Raw genomic sequence first — 23,367 nt, forward strand, 5'->3', positions numbered from 1 at the left:
TCAGAGGAAGTGATACTTGAATACTGACCAGTTCTCTTGGACCTCCTTATCTTCTAGAGCCTTATCCCGTGTGATTCTTCTAAGTAGGTCTTTGAAGAGGTCCAAGGTGACTCTCAGGAAGGTCATGCAGGATCCTGATTCCCTCCCTAGGACAACGGGCCAATGTGTATGTCTCAAACATTAATACCCAGATAGTTGTGGAGCCAGTCAAGGATTGTTGGTAATAACAACCAGTGATTGTTGGTAACACACACTGTGAGAAAGAACGGGGTGTGGCTGGAGAAGGTGGCCATACAGAAGTAGGGCAGCACCTTTCCAGGACAAACATCCTTGCTGTAACTCTTGGAGATAAGGACAACAGAGTGCAAGCACCAGAATGAGACTGAGAAGGGGGTATTCATGGACTATAGCAAGGGATCAAGACCACCCAAGACATCTGAAGCCCTCTGGTCCATTTACAGAAAGGTCTGAAAGAACTGACTGTGCATGATGACTAATTTGTATCGAAAATTAGAAAGTTGTATTCATGGCAAGGGAAAAAAAGGTATCCTCACAAAGCCCAGGCACATGTGCACCACCTGTCCCTGGACTCCCCATCAGCTGGAGCCATGCTGGAAACAGGACTCTCTCACTGTGTCTCTCTTGCCTCCCCACTCCTCTTTAAATCACCTCTCTCTCTCTGTCTCTCTGTCTCTTCCTCTCTCTCTCTCCCCCTGCCTCCTGCTCTCTCCCCTTTTACCCTACCTCGTTGTCCAAACCTCGCTGCTGTGTGCCTGTTCTAGGAGATCAGGGACTAACTTGTATCAATTCTCATGCCACGTGTGGAATTTACTAATAAAGTTTTGTAAGCTTCTGCACACTATCTTACTTTTGTTGCTCCCTTTGACCACAAGCATCTACAAAACTTGGGTGTTCCCTTTCCACTTAAGGACAGGACAACACTGTGACTAGTGATGGCAATATAACGTGTAAAGGGGCAAGCTTCAATCTGAAATAAGAACCTTTCAAAGTAAGAGAAAATTGAAGTATAACAGTGTCTTTCTATCCTCTTGCAGAGGACAATGGATCAACAGAATAGGCATGATTTGGGCGTCACATCCATGGTTTATTGTAATTTGTGCTTTGAAAGGTGTGTGTAAATAACATGTGATATCTCCTGTTCTTGTGAGAAATTAAATATCCTGGCAATGCTGCAGCCTTTTCATCTCTATTAATTACCCAAAATTTATATAATTCGCAGCTTAAAAATATTGTTTCAGACCGCATAAGACTTTTGCTCTTCTTAGGGCTATCAAGGTAAAAAGCATCTGCAAGAGAGTCTCTGACAGAAAATCTCGATAATGACATTGCAAATATTGATGTGGAAATCCTGTTGCAAACAATGCCATCCATGTAATGTTAGGTGTAAAACTTCAGATCAAATGGGGTTACTGACACAATTCACTTCCTTTTGTTAATATTATGTAAAGTAAGTAGTTTCTGTTTGTCATGACTCTGTCTCTGCACTTGCCCTGAATAAATCAGAATTAAAGGATTTTTACACTTGCCTGCAAGGAGAAACAAAATCTCACTATTTTTCCTGCTCTTGTAAACGGGGACTTTCACTGAGAGATTGGTGGTAAATGCTAGAATCCACTATTTTGAAAGGTAAATCTTTTCTTGAAGACCGAAAATGGACAAGCAAGATCTGATGAGGAAAGTCTTTATGTGCTCTTCTGGTGTTTCTGTACACAAGCAAGGTATTCTTGCACATCATCTGGAGAGCCAAGGATAAAAGGAACTCTCTGGTGAATATTCTCAGGCTTCACGTCCAACACTGCTTCGGTCCCTGTAGTTGCTATGCCACCTGCCTGCTCGATGATGAAAGCCATAGGGTTGCATTCATAGAGAAGTCGGAGCTAGAAAGAAAGAGGAAACACCTGATTGCCTATGGGGGAAATTATATCAAAGACCTTGCCAAAACTTATCATTCTTTTTGTGATTTTAGAAAATTTTGTACCAAACTTCAATTGACCTAAGTAGCAATGTCTTTCAGAGAGCTCTTCTTTCCCTCTCTTCACCTTTCCTAAAGCCTTCTGCTCAAAGGAACAGTGTGCCGGCCTTACATCCAGGCATCCCCATATAACTTCCAAGCTGACATATAGACGTGCAGCACCAGTGAAGCTGTATTTTGTCAAAAAGTCAAAAGTGAGTGTCCCACAGGCATCAGCAAAACTGTAAGCTGGCTAAGCTAACAGTACTGGGAAAGAAAAGCCAAAATATCTTCTCATATGGAGTCTTTACGTGTTAACTCAGAGCTTGGGATAATCATGTTATGTTTAGTTAAAATATTTTGGAGTTTGAAACTTGATGCTCCCAGTTTCAAATTTCAGGATTTTATTGCTTCTCTTCAGAAATATAGATAGATATTAGTGGCCTGAACTTATCCAGATAGTGGCTTCAGAAGGAGCTGCAGCTGTTTATTAAAGGAAAAATTTCTCTTTTGGTTCGGACCCTGATATCTGTTTACGTTTTTTTAAAATGTTACCTTTTGGGTGAGTGTGTTCTGGTGGAATACAAATTTATTTAGGACATATGCCAAAAGTTTCTGTGTTTAAATGAACAGCAATGATAGCTGGTCAGTTCTGAACAAATATTATTTCTGTAGGTTTATCTATGAAGTGCTCATGTACAACAATATGAGTGCATATTTTGTTTAAAGGACTCTTGACATGTTCAAAAGAGGAAAAGTTTTCTGGGAAAAAGGAAGTGTGACAGAATGCTACCATATAGAGAGACAGAGAAATAGGTTGAGCACAGGACTTCACTGCCCATCATGCCTTTAGCACACTGCAATAAAACCATGATATACCACAACTTAAATAGCACTGTATTACCTTCTTTCTTATCTTTAAAGCCCACTGAAGTCCTACTTCTGGTACAAGGACTCCATCTCTGAGGCAACATAGGACCAGTATCTTTCACTCTTCTTCCTACTGCTTGGCCCAATTCTGGAAGGTCATGAGCCAGCAAAGAGCAGTGGTATCACCATGGAACCACGTTTCAAGTTTCTTGTTGCTACTGTGACTATGCAACTTGAGGAAAGCAGTTTTTCATCAGGTAGCAGTGCAACTGCACTTAGGGATCTTCAGATGGGCTCTGTCTTCTGATAGGTTTAACATTTTCACCTAATAGAGAACTATAAGCCTTAAGTTTATAAAAAATATTATTCAAAATATACCATTTGAAAAGGAGATTTATTTGCTGTCTTGTCCTGTAGTGTTTATTGTATATTGTTTATAACAAAGTAGCATTTAGTTTTCTTTCTTTAAAGAAGGATCTGTAAATTTTAGGGCCTACCTCCATGTAATTTACATTTACTCTAAAGACTTTTGATCAATTCCTTTTGATAATTCCAGTGACATTTATTATTTTCAGCTCTCTAACCAAGTGCATAGACTGTCGCTCAGGGGAAAGATGATCAGGGCACTTGCCACAAGAGTATTATTTCTCCAATAAGAAAAGATATATGTAAAAAGAACTATATACACCTGTACTCTGAGACAGAAAGAAAACTTATTTTTAATGATAGCATATTTTGCTTCTTCCATTACTCTCTTTACTGCGGCAGTTCAAGCCTGAGCAATCCAATAATAAATGTGGTTTAACTCTGTGGAAAAGTTTATTTCTATAAAGTTATGTAAGTGCTTTGTTCCTTTGTACTTTTGTCCTGTTTTTCATTCTTTCTTTTCAATGATGGTTTAGTACAGATTTCAAAACAAAAAGTTTCATTTGAAGAGGCCAGTCAGCAAACCCACTTTTTTCACATACAGCAAATTCCTTTTTTGTCCCTTTGTCCTATGTACAAACAGATCCACATCATTTAGTGAGGGTTTTTTGGAGTGGTGGTTTTTTTTGGTTTTTTTTTCTGTGGGATGGTGATTCAAAAATTTAAATAATTTTTGCCTGGACAAACATGCAGACCTTTTTGGCTGTATACATTGAAGATAACTATTTTCCTGGTTTTGCTTTGAAGACCATTTGGATCTGCCTGTATTTTGGTAAATACAAGCTCACCATGATGAAACAGCAGTCCTCTCTTCCTAAAGACGGTAGATATTGCGATATTCTGAGACCAGTGTGGGAGATGAGGCAGATTCCTTCATGTACCAGCCATGGATGCAAAAACATTTGAATAGAACGTTTTAAGTATGGTGTAGATGAGGAAATAATGTATTCTTGGAGTCAGAACACCATGCCCAACCTATAATGTACTGAGCCAATGATTTCCTAAGGATGACCTGCAGGTTACTGCTGGCCTACAGATCAGCTGTAAGACTAGGTCTCTTAAAAGTACTTGTTTAGAAAGTTGATAATAAGGGTATTTGATACTGCAGAAGAGTAGTTGAGTTTGACAATGGTCTGTGGCCCATGTCTTTAAAGACTGACTGCATTGCATTGCACTGCATTGTCACAGTGCATTTTGTACTGGTGTCCAAATGGGAAGTCATATTTTCCTAAAATACTGAATGAAACCCACCTTCCACTGTAATCACCTTTTCTGACCAGGTGGTAGAACCCTGAGTTTGCAGAGCTGGTGATATAAGTGTCCTTTGGAAACACAAGGTAGGAAAACTTTTTTCCTAGCATTGGACAACACCTTTTCTGGGGCTCAGCATGTCCCACCGGCTGGTGTGATAACTCTAGCTACCAGTTTAAAGTGCAGAGGTTTTCCTCAGATCCATGTTCTATCTGCCAGCTGTGCACAGGTGTCTCAATGGGTTTCTATGGTACTGAAATTCTACCTTTAGAAAAATCATTAAGTCCTTGGTTGCTGTGAAAACCACTTGAGTATTTAATAATATGAAAATACAGAGGAAGATTTCTGGCCTAAATTAGTAATTACCTAAATTTCTTTCTAAACTTGATTGCTGAGCGTAATTTTCATTAATTTTTTCTGCAGTGGAACATTATTATTTATTTACCTAAACTATTGCTCTGGTAATACCAGAGATATTAGGTTGGCTAAGTTCCCCAGAAAGGAATTCAAATTACATACCTTTCCTTTAGGACTCTTCTGATTAGCAGGATACATGAAGATCCCACCGTACATCAATGTACGGTGAACATCAGCTACCATGGAGCCCACATACCTGGCACCATATGGGGAACTGCCATCCTGAAAAACATAGAGCAAAGCACTGTATTTACCTGGCTAGACAGCTAGTGACGTGGCAAAATGTAATTTTAGTATGAAGCAGGAATCAAAGCTGCTGAAATCAATGGCTGCTTATGGATACTGCAATATAATTCGGTACTGCAAAATACCAAAATCAGTCCTGAGCTCAGCCTTTTGTAAGGTGTGATTGTCTACAGGGTTAAGAGTTTTAAAGAGCTGCATTCACAGTATGCAAACCAGAGTGCCTGTAATTTGGGTGCACAATTTTGAATCAAACCCCAGCCTGTGAAAAAACAAGGGACTGAAAACTTCTTCACCTTATCAGAACAAGGTCAAAATAATTTAATTTTTGATCTTTCACGGATTCCTAAGCCAGAGCATGAGGAGTGGTGTCACTCCTCTACATGTCCGGCTGGTTCCAGGAGGACTCCAACTTTTACCTTCTAGCTTACTTGTCAGGTGGTGAAATTTGTCATAGCATTCATTCTGCAGCTTAGTTTGGGAGATCGCAATTTATTAATGAATGTATTTTTCCTTGCTCTCAACTTAGAAATCAATGTTGTTAAAGGACAGGCCATTTTAACAAAAGCAATCAAGGAAGTATTCATGTTAGTCTCAGGTCTGCTGGTCATAGAAATGGGTAGGTAGCAGATATAGAAGACAAGAAAGGTATCTTGAACACGTAGAAGTACATACAGAAGACCAAATAAGCTCCACTCAAGAAATTTAACATGTCACTATACCTTTATGAAGGGGAGATACAAAATACAGATATAAACTTAAGGAAAGCTGTTTAAGAAAATAATTTTGCTGGTCTTTTCATATCTCTCAATCTGTCTTCAGTAAAGCTGAGGGGGAATTTTTATCTTCCCAGAACATTACTAGAGACTGAACTTCATGAATATTTAATACACATATATGTTTTTTATTACAACGCTAAAAGTCTGAAAATATCTGAGTGGGTTTTTTTTCCTGTCTGGGTTTTCTAATAAAAGATCTCAGCACTTTCTACAAAGCTCATCCTGTACTGATATTACATCTAGAAAAATACATAGAAAACTTGTCCAGCAATGCCAGCTCCAAGACCTTCAGACACCACATGTTAGTCATCTTTCCCTGCAAAATCATAAGGTTGGTTGGGGAAAAAAGTCCACAACTGAAAAACTTAATTCTATATTGAATATTTTTTTCAAACTGTTTAATGTGACTGTGAAGTATTGATAATTACTCTCTATTAAAATGGAAAAAATTCTCATGAAATTACACATTGTAAAGCAACAGAACACTAGAAAGTTAAGCTCCATGCTGCTAAACATAAGACTTGGATTTTTGATATAACTGATAATAAAATTAGAAAAGAGACTTATTCCAGGCCTTGTTCAACTGTACATCTGTTGGTTTTTATGATTTGTGTTGCGCACTTAAGAAGAACTATGAAAAATTCAGAAGAAAATAATGCAAACTGTGAAAGACTGATGGAAAAGGCACAGCCTAGAGCTTTTACATTTTGTTTTACTTAAATCTGGTTCTATTAATTGTAGGCACAAATGAACAAAGCTTTTAAATATTTGCTCCCTTGTTTTTCATGGCTTATGCCCAAATAATTGCATATTTAGGCTTCAAATAATAGCTTCTCCATCTCACAGCTGTTTGTACTTGTGACTTCACAATTGTAAAAACCTGACATCAGGAAAAACCAAGCACCTTAAGAGGTATTAAAGAGAGACAAATGTGAGTTTTCAGTTAAAATCTGAAAGATATTATTATAGTCTCAAATTACCTTTAAAAATACAATCAAAAGAAGAACTTCCTTTTATGGTTTTAAAAGGTAATGAACTGAGTCTAAAGAACAGTTTGTTAAACACTAAAAAAAGCCATAACATGTAAACAAGCAGCCCCTGAACCAGACTGCTCAGGATTGCTTCTATGATATTATAAAATAAGGACTCTATAAACCACAGATATGAAATTTAGTGACCATGAGCTGCACAACTGAGCCACCTGTGTACACATCATCTGACAGGCTTGTAATGTGCTAGGTTTCCTATTCACATGCAGATTATTTACATAATTCACGTGTATATGGACCGTGTTATGCGAAGGATGCTTTGTGGGTTCCCTTCCAACTCGGGATATTCTAAGCTCTAAGCATGAGATGCCACTGACAATTTTAGTTGCTTCTTACCCAGATAGATATTCACCAGCTAGAGACACAGTGCTGAGACTGTGCTGAGAAAAATACAGATAAATTCCTGCCTTTTGATAAGGTTATCACCTGAACCACATATTGAAATGAAATTTTTACTTCCCTTAGCATACAGCTGTCTGCATTGAAGATGAAATATTCATTTTAGTTAGTGAAATGTTATTTCTTGTTTCTCCAGTTTTGTTGCTCATGCATTTTTTTACAGATAAGTTAATAGGTGTTGCATGTGTATTGGCATATTGCCCAGATGTTCTTCTCAAACGAAATAATAGAGCATGAATTCTAGACAGGTTCATCCCAAGTCCTCAGTAATGCCAAGCTCTGTGTTTGCTCAATAAGCACTTCTGATTGCTTAGTTGATGCCAATGAAAGAACTGGAGATCCTTCCTGTTCCCATTGTCAGCATCTATGTTGAGTAAACTTGTGGCTACTCTTTGTTTTACCCCTTCTGCTGCTTTTTCTTTTTTTGCTTGACTCAAAGGAACAAAAATGACTCATAACAGATAGGTCCTGAAATTTTCTTTTCTTCACATTCTGATAGAAGTAAATTTTTCATTTCTTTCTTCTACTGTTTTCTGACAGCCCTGCTCTTCCACAGCAGAACAAGACCAGGTTTTTCTTACATAAATATGATGACTAGGAGAGTGAGAGCAAGAAATTTTTTCTACCGACTACAACAGCAACACCCTGCATCCCTTACTCCATATACAGATGTGGTGACAAAAGAATAGTAGTTTTACTACCTTTTTTGTATCATTTGGACACAGCTTGGCTTCCTACTGAAATGTGTTATTGAGGCCCTTTTTAATGGCACTGCTGAGACCAATTCTTAACTAGGGAGTCTCAATTGCATAGCTCTCATCATCAGCAAGCTGTGAAGAGACTCAACTTCTCTTGTGCCTGACTGTAGGAAACAAGATATAAGTAGGTGTCATAGCAAAGTGTGACAACGTCCACAGGGTATTCCAAATTCTACCAGTGCCAGAGAGAAGCTAGGGGGAGGAAGAACCCATTTTGGGGAGGACTTGTAGTAAAATTTGTGCAGAGACAGTTTCTGGCCCAGCAGTGCCCGCTAAGCATTGCAGACTGGAGTAAACACGTTGCATTACAGGCAATTTTGCAAACAGAAGCTTGCTCTTCAAACTGGCTAAGCAGCAGTATGATTTTGTCATGCTAAATAAAAAATCAGCTTCACTCTCATACCAGAAGAGATGTGGTTAGACATGTGTTTCCCACTACATGATAGTAGTAGGAGGCTTAGTCTGGCTGCACAACATCAGCATTTTTCTAGTGCTTTTTATTCAGAATTGATGCTTTAGGTAAATCGTGATCCACAAGAAAATTTGAAAATCAATGCAGTTTTGTAGTCCAAACTGTCTGATCTAGGACACTGCTGTCAGATAGTAAGGGGCAATCTCTCTTCTACTCATAAATGGCTGATTTTTAGTGTTTTGTTGCTAATGACAATGATATATATCATAGGATATCTTATGGATTACAGTATACTTTTGATTCCCTGTTATATTTTTAAATTTTCAGTTTTTCATGGCAATGTCAGAGAGTCATCAGAATAGCATGTTGACCAAGAGCCACAGAAAGGAGTTAATAGAGGTAAGATCAAAGGAAGAAAAATGCAAAAAAGCAACAGATAGCTAAAACTGATGCCCGAAGAGTATAGGGTGAATGATCTGCCTGAATAAGGAGGAGTTCCTCCATGCCCATGTCAGTTCCTCCTCAAGCTACAGGCAGGGCATATTCAGCAGACACCCTCACTACCCTTCTGCATGCTGCAGAGAGGGGGACAGAGACTGAAACTGAAAATCTCCACCTGGCTTCTGTAGGGAAGGTAGGGACATCACCAATGTGGCTGCAGCTGGGTAGCCCTACAGATGAGGCCAGGAAGCACATTTCATGTTAAGGAGAAATGGCAAAACGTCTCTAGTCCTCCCCACAATGCAACTATTATGTCCTTTCCAAATCAAGGAACCGAGTTATGCTGGTTCAAAAACTCAGGTTCATAACAAGCTTCAGATGGGCAGGGCATTTCCTTGTGCTTTGTGGCTATAACATTTGTGCCTCAGCCCTTCTCATGCTGACAACTGTAGATCTCAGAGCAGCAAAAAATGTGATTGTTCAGCACAACTGAGAAGATTTCCTGTGCCCCAAATAAACCATGCACTTATGTAGTGCTTGCTTTAAAGTAACAAAAATATCTGCCAACTTCACTTGCATGAGACAAACAATTTCAATAGGCTTGCATCAAATGGTGAACAGATTTGAGATAAAACAGTGTTTCCAAATGAGGTTTTTTCCAGTATGTCCTAACTTTAGGATTTAGGAAGTCACATGATAGAGCTGTCCTTATTGATCCTGTGGGGAAATACCTCTGTCTGGTCTTTCCACTGAGTTTGAAATCTCTTCAGTCTTTTCCTAGTTGCCTGGGGTTGATGCATTTAAGAATTTTACTTTAAACAACACTTTGGTGGTTTGCAAAAACACAAATTAATAACTCCAGTTTTAGTACATGATACTGAATATGTAGCCTGGTATAACATCAGCAGAATGAGAAGCACAGATGTTCTTCACTTTCCCAGCTGGATTTCAGGAAGTATGAAAGTTGTGTCATGGGCTTCTGCTGCTCTCATAGCTGAAATGAATGCAGACTTTGAAGTCTCAAAACAATCTCAAATATTCAAAGTTAATATATTTAGAAGGCTGTGATGTTAGACTCTCTGAGGCTGCAATGTGAGCAGTATGCAAAGGAGGTTTTGATATTTAGTCAGTAGTCTTGCAGCTATAGCTGATTTGGTAAACCCAGATTTTTTAGCTCAGAAGGAGGAGTTTATCATGGGACCACAGTTTAAATGCTTACTCATTATATTTCCCTTTTACTGCACCCTGAGGTTTTAACTGAATCCATTTATTTAACACAAACCATATTACAAGTATCCTTGACAACTAATAGCTTAAAAATAATCTGACTTTTTTTTTTAATAGGAAGAGTTTTAAAAAGAGCTTCCTAACCAAATTAAGTCCTGAGTTGATCCACATGACCATATTTCATTATGAATTACTTTTCACAGCCACACTTTTAGAGAGCTTCCAGTTTTCCACATGGAGATCTTGTGTCCTGTCCTCCTAGCATTGACAAGTTAATACCAAACTCTATTTGTCCAAGGAAGTTCATCAGACGTGGGATGTCTTTCTCCAAGAAAGTTCATCAGACATGGGACATGTCTCTTTTAACCACCAAATATAGTTAATTTGTGCCTCACACCATTAATTTAGGTTTTCTCCCCAGCCTATAGGTTGTTCATGCTCAATATGATGCAAGTAGACTGTGAAAGAATGATAATGCATTTTTCAGATGCAAGAGGGTGCAGGAAGGAGAAGGTGATGCCACGCAGATTCCTGCAAACACCTTCAGGACAGCACATGGAATCTAGCCCTGAATGCCCAACTGCACACATTACTGAACTGCATATTCAGATAAAGCTAGAAAATGAGGGTATCCCCAAATTTGGCATGCACATTTCCAGAGTTTTGCTGAGAGATCTAGTTCATCAGCACATTTCCCTTCATACAAACAAGGTATGACTTTATTTACGGAAGTCTGAGTTATAAAAGGTGTCAGAATGCAAAAAAAACTCCATTACATGCATATCCAAAATAGACCAGCTAGTATGAAAGGGTTACATGGGTCTGAACTCAGGAAGACCTTCAAACCCTTTTCCATCAGCCAGGACTGCATGGAATGCAGTGCTTGCCAGTGCACGGTACACTGGGTACAGTGCTAATATTTTCTTACCTCAGGGAATTTCTTCTTTTGCAAATATTCTGTCATTGCAGGATCAAAATATTTTGCATAACCTTCATTGAGACTGTATACCTTCCCCTTCTTCTTGATTTTAACATCTCTGTCCACCAAAATAAATTCACCAAGGCCCTGCAGGACAGGATAAATGACGTATTAGCAGACAATTTTGTTGGCTTTCTGTAACAGTTGTCACGCTAGACATGGCAGAAATGCTAGCACAGCTTGATCCTTTCAGTACCAATCTAGTGTATAAACTCACAATATTTCAAAAAGAGCAGAAAGTAGAGAATTTATACTAACTTAATAAAAATTTGTCACATCTGTACTATAAACAAAACCTAATTGGAATAGAGTATCAAAAGAACACAAATCAGTCCTGAAAGCAGATGGATCATGAAACTCTGACCTCAAAAGATAAGACTGCAAATTAAGAAATTATACTGCTTTCTGACTTTTGGACTCTCTTGTCCAAATAACCTAATGTGAATGTGGACAACTACACCCATGTGCTGCTCTCTGCTTCTCTCTCTGATTTCAACTTCCACCTTCTCTTACTCTGTCTCAAGTAGAGCAGTTCATCTCCCAGTTGTTTCCTCTTGGAATGAGACTATTTACAAACATTACAAGTTCTGGTAATAATGCATCCTTTTATTGAAAACAACCCCACAAAACCACAGTATGTTATTCCCCACATCTAATTCTGGTTTTACAAATGAATGATCTTTCTAGTGTTCCCACAGTAACACATTGTGTTCCTGGGCACTCAAGAGTGGCACATGTTCAGTTGTACAGGTGGTGGTGTGCTTTTGCAAATTTTTGGGTATGCACCTTAGGAGACAGCCATAAAACTCAACTGCACTCAGGAAATGAAACATCACTTGGCTCAAGCTATCAAAAAAATGTCTCAGGCTAAAGAGTGAACATGTTGATGTTCTTATTCAGGCAGAAAAATCAAGAAGAAAATAAACACAGATTCCTTTAAGTGAAGACAGACATGGTTCAAATTAAATTTTCTTAAGTATTGGTTTGAATGAAGAGGGTTTCAAACACTTCATTGAGAATTTAAGTTAATTTCACTTCTATTGAGTAGGAAAAACCAAACAGGTATTGCAACCAACATGCTCGGATATTATTAAATATTTATAAAGAGAAGGTGGGATGATCCAGGATATGGAGAAAAGAATTGCATAAAGTGGATAGATTACAGAGACAAGGATTAACAAAAACAAGTAAAACCAAGCACAGAGAGCTCTAAAAGACAGTGGTATATGTGATTAACACCATGACTGTACCGGATCAAGCATGAAGCAGTCCACTCCTTGCCCTGTGGAGAGGGCAACCAGCGTAGCACTACCATACAGGGCATAGCCTGCAGCAACAATATTGCGTCCAGGCTGTAAAGCATCTTTTTCAGAGGGCTCATCATCTGTTTCCTGAGGAAAAATTACCATTTGAACCAAAGGTTAAATTCTGATAATGAACAATAGAAACAACTTTTCAATAATAATGTGCGACAGATTTCCTTTTTCTGTCTATGCAGGCCTTTGAAACAACAATACCAGAGATTGTTACCCCCCCTCGTCCAGGGCAAGCTTGGCGCAGGTACATGTACATGCTGGAACAGGATGTTGACAGTTTGTTATTTTATACATGTCATGCAATCAATATGATACATGCCACAGAGATGTTCCCTTAGCATTATATCCCCAGCTATTAATTGAGGATCATCAGAAAACTGAGACAGAGCAGAGATACTACTCTTCTGTAAATGTAACATAAGCTATGATGCTGACACCCATCAGAGGGAATAACTGAGAGATAAATGCTGCAATTAACATTACAGAAAAAAATACTCCCATAGTCCAGAATAAAAGTGTATATGGTGCAACATGATGGAACTAAGTTTTTGCATTTGTCTCTTCTAGTGAAGAGATGCTTAACTGAAGGAATATAAATGTTCATCTATTATATACAAATGCTGATCATATTATATACAAAATAACAAATGCATTTGGTTATGGAAAGTGTGCATGTGTGCAGGTACTCATCTGCAAGTCTACACAGAACATTCAGGTGGCATTTTACTTCATGCTTTTAATCAATTTCTGACTCTCATATTTTGATTTGGCACTTCGGTTATCATGGAGCAACAGTAGCCCAAGCAGACAAGGTGGAATTATTTCCAGCCAGCTCTAGGGCTGTGCCTCACCCATGGCTTACACTCATGGCCTGGTGGGGTGGGTAAGGAGGTCAGCCAACAGTACTTGGGAAGGCTGGTTAGAGCCTTTGTCTCCTGCTGCTAAAGAATGGGGCAGAACTGCTTGATATTAATGTTTATTTAAGAGTTCATCAGTTGTGGTGGGTCTTGTATGGATGTTTTGCTGGTGGTCCGTGGGGAATTGAAATGAAACACTCCCCTTTCTTCAGACCGTGGCTTAATATATTTTTGTTCCCAACTCAGACAGTTTCTCAGTGATTACACAGGCTTATTTAGACTGAGTAGCAGCTAAATAGAAACAGAAGGTCTAGCCCTGAATATTTGGTTAAAAAAAATTAAAATCCATGAAGACTGTCTTGTGTAAAAAATGAAATATTTTCCCATTAGGGTCCTAGTAAGGTGTTCCCATTCATCATTGTATGCCAACACCTTGAGGAAAACTGAGATGTGGGACACCAAAACAACACTCCTTAGTACACAAAGATAGTAATTTCACATCAAAAAGTTTTCATTTTCAGCTGAAAGACTTCATTACTTAAGTCACTTCACTCACAGTCTTTAACTGTTTTTTGCTCAAATCCTTTTATTACTATTTTGCCAAGTCCTGTGGAAATAAAAAAATCCAGTTGATAACCAGCTTTTCATGGGAACTGAAATATAGCATGTACAAATATATGTATATATATTTGTAGATATACATGTATTTGTACATGTATATATATTTGTAGATATATATTTGTATATATATTTGTACATGCTGAGGGACTCAGTCCCTCAAAACTATGTCAAGATGCTGGGAGGTTATAATGCAAATAATGAAGACTAATTTAAACTTTTGTTTGCATATTTCAGAGCTTCGAAAATTGACTAATAGTAGCTAATACTTTGTGAAACAATCCTTACAGTACCAACTATTATGGCCTAGGTAGCTTCATCTCTTTCAAAAATATACCCCTATGTTACATACATCTCATCATTAAACGCAATGGTTCTCTATAGCAAGATTAATTATTATGGTTGTCCATAGCAGATTAATTATTTGCAGCATCAAATGCAGAATTAAATATTCATTTAGACAGTTAGTTCCAAACCTATTTTGGTTGTCATAGCTTTTTGTATGCTCCTCTCATTAAATAAAAAATAATTTCATGGGGAGGAAAGTGGTTTGTTTTCTAGAACACAGTGTATATACAATACATGCAACTTTGGGTTATATCTGATATTGTTTAAAATATATATTTTTTCTGAGATGAGCTTTTCAGTCCTATATCTTAAATGCATTTTTTATGTTAATATGACTGAGAAACTATATATTTGACTATTCTGAAAAAAGCAGAGGAACTCCTCCCTCAAGGTATAGTCAGTTGGGCTGAGTTCACTTGTTTTTTCATCCTTATTCACAACTGTGTTTCCAAGAGCTAGCTTCCAAAACGAAGAAGAAAAAGAAAACATTTTGCAGAGCTAGTCAAAATGTGAAAAAGCTACAGATCAGCTGATACTTCAATGTTAGGACTGCAAGAATTTTGGCCTGCCAAGTACCATGTACTGTTAAAGAAACCAGGGAATTAAGCTGGGCAGTGCACTCTGATAATTGCTATTTTCTCTTCTTTCTGGTGCACAGATGGATTTCCTGTCCATTATATTTTGACTATGATGGTGGTGGTGAAATACCTTTAGAGGCCTTTATGCAAAACAATAAAATAGACAGATGGACTGCAAATAATGACTGGTGTGAGGCTGATGAAACAAAGGCTGCAGAGTTTGGCTATAGGGGTACCCTCAGGTGATATTTGAGTTTGAATTTTTTTATGTTTGTGATTTGCCTGACATCACACAAGGGAATTCTCATCAGCACTGAGAGCAGCACTAAAATGACTTGATTTCCAGGTCTCCATTTGTATCATGTGTTTCATGAGAAGCCCTTGTGTTTTTACTGAATTCTTACACCTTCTCTGTGAGGGGCCACATGAAGGGGAGGACATCGTCTTCACAACAAAGAAGAGTAGCAAATAAAATACATCAGAGGCATTGGGCAAAGTTGCAAATTAACACCAAAACGAAACAAAGCAAGAGAGTTTCATAGCATATTTGTGCAGTATGAATTAAGGGTTGTAGATTTAGCTCAGTGGCATGAAAACCTGGAAGGACCCAAGCAAAAAGCATTTATTGTCACCATATCTTGACACTTTGGCAGTTGAGAGCCCCCCGCTCAGTGGCAGCAGCTGCCCAATCCCCTTCTGATTCAGCAAGGCTCCTCCCTCAGCCCCACTTTTCAGGTGTTTCTGATTTTCAACTGCACCTCCTTCGTCTCAGAAAGCAAAGGCCAGATGGAAAATTAAATAAAGCTGAGATACTATTTATTTCCTCATGGGTTTTTCTAAGAAACTTATAGAATGCTTTTGTGGCATGATCAAATGGTTCCTCCCACTGTGGCGGAGGCTCTGGATTGGAAGCCCTCAGACAACTGTTTTCAGGATTGAAATGTATTGTCCAAGTCTGGCCTTTCTATAAGAGTGCTTGTTATCTGTTTTGGTTTTTTTCTAAAATAAGCCTAACATTTCTGCTCTGGAGAGTGTGCCTTTGGAAATGAAGTTAAGGTGAGACATGGTGAGAAAATCAGTCAGGAGCTCATCTCAATCTTAGAGGCTAAGGTTCATCCTTTGGAATCAGAATGGTTTTACCTTTTCAAAAATATTATTCATGAATCCTAGATGGCCTAAAATTATGTTCTCTTTCTTAAGTGATACTTATCAACTGGAATAAACATCTCACTTTTATTCTTTCACACTACTCTTTAGTAACTGTCAATAGAGCACTTCTTATTTAATAATGTCAAAGGAAAATGCAGCTATTGTCTACTGCAAATATTGGGAGATGCTGTTGTCATTTAGGGTATCTTTGGAGAGGTAACTGAAAAGGGTGGAGGTCCCTCTGCTTAACATTAGAGCACATTTCATAGATTTCATCAACACAGATAAGCTCTTTTCCCTGCAAAAAGCAAGAAACTGCACGGTACTGGAGGTAGTCCCAGGAATGCTCTTTCAAAAATCATACCCATCTCACCGTTGTCTGGCCTGCACGGCATCCATGGTGTGGGTTTGCACTAACCATTAACAGTGCGGACAGCCAAATTCCAGGACTTGTGCCACAACCCTCTTGGGGTTGTGCCTTTACTATTTGATTCACTAGTAGATGCATATTCTGAACAGTGATGACTACTGTATTACCTACAAGAAATGTAAAAACCAAGGACTAAGCAGCTGCAAATTATGAGCTAAAAGGTGAGAGACTTAGAAAACATATCTTCATTTGCTTGAAGTGTAACATCTGAGTCTGCAAAGACTTCTTTGAAGTCACAAGTACTGTAAACTGTTATTTCACAATAGCAAGGGCTGAGGGTCTCCCACAGTCATATGACCGTGAGCTCAGGCTTTGGAAAAAACACCAACTGCTGGGGGATTAGCAAACAAATCACAAGACTTGGCATGACTGGAACTCTCAGTGTTCGCTGCTGCTCTGTGCAGCCGCAGGGGAGCAGACATGCTACCGGGCCCGATGAGTGTGGATGATTGCTTCCTCCAGCCCCCAGCGTTTCCACGCCCACTGTCCCATCCATGGCAGGGACAGCAGCTGGCTCTGCCAGGCCACACGGTCCAGCGCTGCCAGCCGCCCACAGTGGGTGTCCAGGAGGACAAACACTGCCGTTCTTCGGCACCTAAGGCTGAGTCAAGCATCACTGAAGGAGCAAACCAGCTGCCCTGGGGGCGAGATCGCGTTAGTTAAGTGCCTTTGTGTGAGAAGGAAGGAAGTGCTGTCACCTAACAATTTCGTGGGGCTGGGCGTCCCCTTCCTGTGAATTCAGGCAGCATTTTAGCACACGTGAATATCAAGTGTTCGTCTACTATTTCTAAGGCTTCCTTTTGCCCAGAGACACCTAAGGGACCATGGAAAGAAACTAGGCAAGGTGATGAACTCAAGACATTTTGCTTTCACCAAGCAAATCATGCCATGTGTGATTTGCTCCTCTTACCTTTTTGTAGATAGCAAATATTGTTCCTATTGGTGCCAAGCAGTCTATATTGGATGAACCATCAAGGGGGTCAAAGCACACCACATATTTACCCTAAAACAGAAGTGGCAAGGGAACCATTTAATGATAAATTGCTTGGTATTATTATTTCCTTTTACTTGAAAACTCCCATGTTTTTATGTCTGCATTCAGCCCTCCAATTGTGCCTGATACAGCTCATCAGAGAAGGCTGCGCTGCTGACCCAGCTGGCCCGGCAGCACAACACCGACTCCCCAAGGGCCCGCCAGAGAAATTGGAGAGGACATGTTTCTGCTCAGACAGCACAAATGGATGTTACAGAGGAGCAGTCCTCTGCTGCCAAGCAGTGCAAGAAACTGTTTAAAAGCAAAAGGAGTGACGCGTTTTGGAAGCAAGCTTCTTCCTCTAATGAATATGTTTTCTTTTGATACTTTTACTGTGAATGAGAGGATTTCACTGTGTTGTGAGGTTTGAGGGCAAGAAGGCAGAAAGAGAAAAATCCTTGGAAAAGGGCAGGTTACATCAGCGTGAGCCGTAACTCGCTGTAATAGGATCCCCTCGTGGGGGAAGCCTGATGAAGCAGTCAGGTGTTTCCTTTGGACATGTAACATAACACTCAGTTCTGCCAGACTCTCATCTCATTTTATCTTTCTCAATACTAATGTAATCCAAAACCATTGCACCAGTGGTCAGGGAGTGTAATAGTACACTTCCACCTGAGATTTGGGATGTGTTAACAAGCTTAAAAATAATTAATCTCCCCCGCTTCACAAAACTTTAATAATAATTTTACTCTCCACATCTCTTTTAGCTGTTGAAATCATGCCACCCACTACAGTTATTAGTCAAAACAACGCAGAAACGGTGCAAATTTTCTGAATTATCCCCCGGGAAGGGTTGGGTTTGGGGGCCAGGGCCAGGTTTCATACTTGAAGCAAGAGTGCCACCTGCTGCTGCCTGAGCCGACAACCCCCCTGAATGCCGGAGCTGCACAGACCCGCTTGTCTTTCGGGGTGATGATGGCCTCCTTGTTCTCCTCTGTGACCAGGACACAGGTACTGTAGGAGGACTGGAGCATGTTAATCACCAGGGAGTTGGATAACACATCCAGTTTCTTCACCTCATCACCCGTCACATTCACAGTGCCAGCTATACCAAACCTACAGAAGAATAAAAATGTCAAGAAACCTGAAGGAGGCCAACTTCGCAGGTTTTTAGGAAAAAACACTTCAACAAATCAAGGTTGTTCCTTCATATTATCTTCCTACACCTTTAGATAATCTTTGGATGAAACAGCTAAGGTGCATTATGAGACTGTTGCTGCTGTAGAAAATAAAAGCATGTGCTTTGAGGCCTTACCTGGGTCCTCTTGCTCCTGTGTAGATGTTCCCCAGGCCACAAGCAGAGTCTTCAGCCCAGGTGGAAAGTACCAGCCTTCCCCAGCAGCCCCATGAAGCAGCTGGCTGCAGTTTTCAGGAAGCAGAAAGTGCAGTGAGCATCTGCAATATTTTCTGTCACTAGCTGCTCAGGGCTCCATGGTGGTCCTTTAACCCACAATCATCCTGCCAGCCCCAAATCAGGACTTTAAAGGCATCCCCAGGGAATTTGCCAGATGGAACTGTATCTCAGGATCAAAGTCTGTTTTATCTGGTGATCCTCAGCTGAGTTAGGATGGTGCTTCTTTTCCCTATCCTGATTTTAGCAATATGCTAATAACATGGTATGTATGTTTCTGAGACTTCCAGTTGAAGAAGCACTGTTGAGGCACAATGTGCATGTTCTGCGCTTCTTAAAAACCACAAAAACCATACAGGGAAAAGCTACTGCTTTTTTTATTCATTAAGAGAAATTAAATGGGTTTTTTTTTTTTGTGGGGGGAGGGTAGGTGGAGTGGGGATGTGGGTGTGGGAAAGAGGGGAGGAGAAAGAAGAAATTAATCAGTCCATAGAATGATATTGGTCAGCGGCAAGCCTGAGCTGAGAGTGGAGTAGATCTTTTGTCTTTCTCAAAGCTCAAAGCTGCCTGTGCTTTTCAGCAGTATTGAGTGTTTGAGATATTTTATTTTTGGGTGCCAAATTTAAGATTTTGAAAAGGACTATGATTTTCAGGGAATGGTAAGTACCTACTCTCCAGTTAGTGTGTTTTCAGGCACAATCACAGCTCAAGTCTATGACTTGGAAAAAGTTCTCCTTCACTTTTGAATTTAAAATTTGTCAAAAATTCATGCTTAGTGCTTTAACATTAAAGAAGACACTTACAGTCTCCTATTTGGAAGGAGTAGAAAAATCAGGGCTCTTTAACTGCACAAATGCAGATGAATGCAAGCCACTTTCACAGTGGTTGAAAGTTTGCCATGGGAATGCCTGAAATTCCATGGTTAGTTTCAGTAATTTGAATGGTGCAAATTACTAATTTGTATGTTTGGATACTTTAGATATTTCTGAGACAACATCTGAAGCTTTCTATTCATAAAAAGAAACATTTGCTCCTTAATGTAATGGATGGTTTGGGTTTTTTTCTGAAGGGGAAGAAGGATTATTATTGTTATTATTAGAGGTTATTCCACCTCTAGCCTATCAGTTTCTCTGCTGTTACAAACTATTTCAAAGATTGTCTACATAAAGATAAAAATTATATAAGGTCAACTCTTCCTTTAAGTCAAGGAGGCAAAATAGCTCAGTTTCACCTAGTAAGGACAGAGACAAAACATAGTTTAAGAGTAAGGGCATAAGAGACTGAAACTGTGGTTCACTTTAAGTATGTCTCATGTCCTCTCTAGGCACTATAAAGTGAGTGCAATAGTTCGGAGACATTGAATTCACGATTTACCAAGATGATTTAGGACTTTGACCAAATAATCAACAGAAGAACAAAATCCCCCCCAGCCCCTAGGGTCACACATTTTGGTGTTTCTGTGGAAGGAAAGAAAATCCCAAATCCCTGAACAAATAATAAATGTTGACTTTTTTTCACAAATATATTCTGGGTCTCCTTCATGCATGCAGGTGTAAGTACACACTGAGGCATGTTCAGAAAAATATCTTCGATCCTATCAAGAACTTTCTGTTTGAAACACACAGTTTTATTAGGGCATTCCATATCTCTGAACTCCTTCAGAGACATCAGTATTAAAAGACTTAGACTGATGTCTATTGCACTTGTCCATGTGGAACAGCTCAGTACATACTCTCAGGTTTTGCTAAGGCCATTTTTTATTCCATCTGCAAAAGCACTAGATGCCAAATTGTTACGTTTGGTTTTTCTAGAGGGCCTTTTGAGACTCCCTGCCTGTAACCCTACACGTGGGATACTGCTTGAGGAAGGAAAGAGAAATGCAGCCAGGCACAGCAACGCATGGGGTTTCTGTCAGGGCTGTTGCTTTAGAGCATTGCTTATTCAGCAGACAGGCAGAAAATCAGCTTCCCAAGATAAGCCAAGCCTGACTTGTACAGTTCAGCAGAGGGCTTGGATGTTAGCAGAAAATATCACAGTGAGATATTTGGCATTAAAAATATCATGGTGTGATTTTTAGCAAATTCACAGTAGACATAAAAATAGATCAGTATCAACAAATGCAAGAGATAACAAGGTGAGCAGGGCATTGAAGTTCTGTTCTGACTTACATTTTTAGAGTAAAATATTACAGAACAGCAGTTAGCTTAAATGTCTATCTTGCACCCAGTATTAAAATACTCCAAAAAGAAAGCTCTCCTGCTCCCCACTCTTGATAATCAGCTTAACCAAGCTTAATCATAAGCTTAATCAACCTTACTCAGCTTAAAAAAGACACTTCCAAGGTATTTATGAATCTCTGCCCACTCCCCAGCCTTGCTATGCCAGTAGCTGTCTCTCTGCCTCCTCTTCCTCCTGGTAGTGCAAGGTAGGACTCACATGTGGGCAAGGCCTGCCTTTCTGACAGCAGCAGAAATGGCCTTTATGGCAGTCAGCATGGAGTTGAGCAGCTGCGTCAGCTCCCCCGTCGCTCCCTTCACGCGGCGTCCCTTCTCCATGACAAACCGCGTGAGTGTCAGCATATCCGTCTCGAAGGGGCTTTTGTCTGTCATTTTTGCTGGGTACCAGAGCTCCTTCTCAGCTGGACAAAATGCTCTCTTGCTGTATTGAGATCCTGGGCAGCTGTTTTATTTTGAGGCGAAGCTGTATTTGGCTGTGTGGCTGGTCAGAATTTATTAAGATGTTTCTGAGACCATGTGATTGAGTGCTCAGAATAACTGCACCCCAGGCTGGCTCCATGGCTCCACTGGGATGCAGGAAAGGAGCCTGATAGAGGACTACAGCTGAGCAACTACTCTTCGTGCGGGCCTCCCCTGCACTGAAATTAGGTCTGTGCAGATCTAGCTACATATTCTCACTGTACATCAGACTGATTATAATGCAAAACTCTCGCTGTCTGCGTTCTTGAAAAAGGCTTTCCTGTAGATCCTGTTCAACAATGAGTTCATAGCCAGGGCTGTGTTTACAAGGCACCAGAAATGAAAGCACCAGGCACCATACGTGCCACAGTGTCCCACAGCACTGTGACTCCAGACAGCAAAGTTCCCTTCCATAAGTCCTGTTTTTTCCACTCTCTTTTGGCCTCCAGCCTGAAGAAGCTTTTGAAGGGGTGCATTGAGAAGTGCTTTTTAAAGTGTTTTATGTTGCTAGTTGGTCTGCTGCTGTTCCATTTTTACGATTTAATTCCTGGTCTGGGTTGTTTGTAATATTATAGCGCTTGAATGAATGAGAAGTATTGGTTAGCTGTGGCTTGGCTAGTTACAAAGTAATTATATCTCCAATGATTTACAAATAAGGCTTCTCTGATTTAAGCATATCAATGGCATAATTAACAAAATGAAATTTTATGTTGGCTTTCATATTGTAGTGCACCATGTAAATATAGGTATGTCCAAAATTGCAATTATGCTGCCAGTAACTCCTTACAAGCAGTATGCTAGGAGTACATGATGCCAATGTGAAGGTAGACAGAAACTCTCCAAGTAATGTATTAGATTTTGCATTAGATGCATGCTGTCTGGAATGCTGGAGTTATGGATTTTAATTACAGCACTGCCTTCCCACTCTGACTAGGCAGTAAGAGAAACTATGCTGTTACAGGCTGTAGCCTTCATTTTACTTAATAGCAGCATTCTTATTTTAAAGTAGAAGATATGAAAAGCCCACCAGCAAAACAAGAAAACCTGGAGTAACAGAAGAAAAATTTTATTAAGTTTCATTTTTATTCCTTTAACCCAAATTACTGCACTAAAATCTTGCCAGGAAGACAGAAACAAAATTCTGTATCAAAACATATACCTAATGTGTTTTTGTTAATAGGAACTGCAGCTGAAGCATTTCTCCAGATTTTCCTAGAAGTGTCTCTTCATCTAATGACAAAAATACATTATCTGTAGGGTTTTTAAAGGAATTTGAATGCTAAGGTTTTCTACTTTGAAATCAGCTGCAAGAAAGGGTTTTAGAGATCAACAGCACTGAACACTAGCCACAAGCGCAGTGTTCAGTGCTGCTTCCATCCCATCTGCTTAGCTTTGGAGATATTTTTCCAGTCCTGTTTCAAGGTGGAGAAAGGACTGGTGAACAAAGTTGCTCAGATGGAGCAACAGGCATCCATCTACATTTATACTACATCCTCTATGCCAATGGCTGAAGAACAAAGAAATCTTGAAGATTTCTCTTTTCTACTACAGTGTATAGTTAAATGTACTGTTCACATCACGAGACAAAAGTTACACAGCATGTTCTGCCTGGTTAGGAAGTTTTTTTCTTTTGAACAGACTGTGTAGAAAACCAAAAATAAAATATGTGGAGCTTTGAGATAGCACATGGTAGGAACAACAAAAGAAGGTTTCACATTATACACGCAAAGATACCTGCTGGCTTAAAGTACAACCATTACATTCTGCA

The 23,367-nt window shown here is 39.6% G+C and overlaps 1 protein-coding gene across 1 annotated transcript; it reads right to left on the minus strand.

Annotated features, from left to right (window-relative positions):
• Positions 1–1,087: 1,087 nt before the first annotated feature.
• On the minus strand, positions 1,088–21,607 carry FBP2 (fructose-bisphosphatase 2). Its single transcript, XM_005426885.1, has 7 exons — positions 21,340–21,607; positions 18,446–18,608; positions 17,430–17,522; positions 12,474–12,614; positions 11,173–11,310; positions 5,039–5,158; positions 1,088–1,898 (listed from the first exon to the last, which is right to left on the minus strand). Exons 1-7 carry the CDS (start codon positions 21,510–21,512, stop codon positions 1,704–1,706), a joined length of 1,023 nt encoding a protein of 340 aa, XP_005426942.1. The 5' UTR covers positions 21,513–21,607; the 3' UTR covers positions 1,088–1,703.
• Between the last annotated feature and the right edge of the window lie 1,760 nt (positions 21,608–23,367).

Source organism: Geospiza fortis, unplaced genomic scaffold, assembly GCF_000277835.1.
Source record: "Geospiza fortis unplaced genomic scaffold, GeoFor_1.0 scaffold325, whole genome shotgun sequence".
Lineage (NCBI taxonomy): Eukaryota > Metazoa > Chordata > Aves > Passeriformes > Thraupidae > Geospiza > Geospiza fortis.

Excerpts from the sequence above, each read along its gene's own strand:
- FBP2 (XM_005426885.1), bottom strand. The coding sequence starts at position 21,512 with ATGACAGACAAAAGCCCCTTCGAGACGGATATGCTGACACTCACGCGG. Across the intron at positions 18,609-21,339 it reads AAGGCAGGCCTTGCCCACAT|GTTTGGTATAGCTGGCACTG; the intron begins GTGAGTCCTACC and ends ATTCTTCTGTAG. Across the intron at positions 5,159-11,172 it reads AAAAGAAGAAATTCCCTGAG|GATGGCAGTTCCCCATATGG; the intron begins GTAAGAAAATAT and ends TATGTTTTTCAG.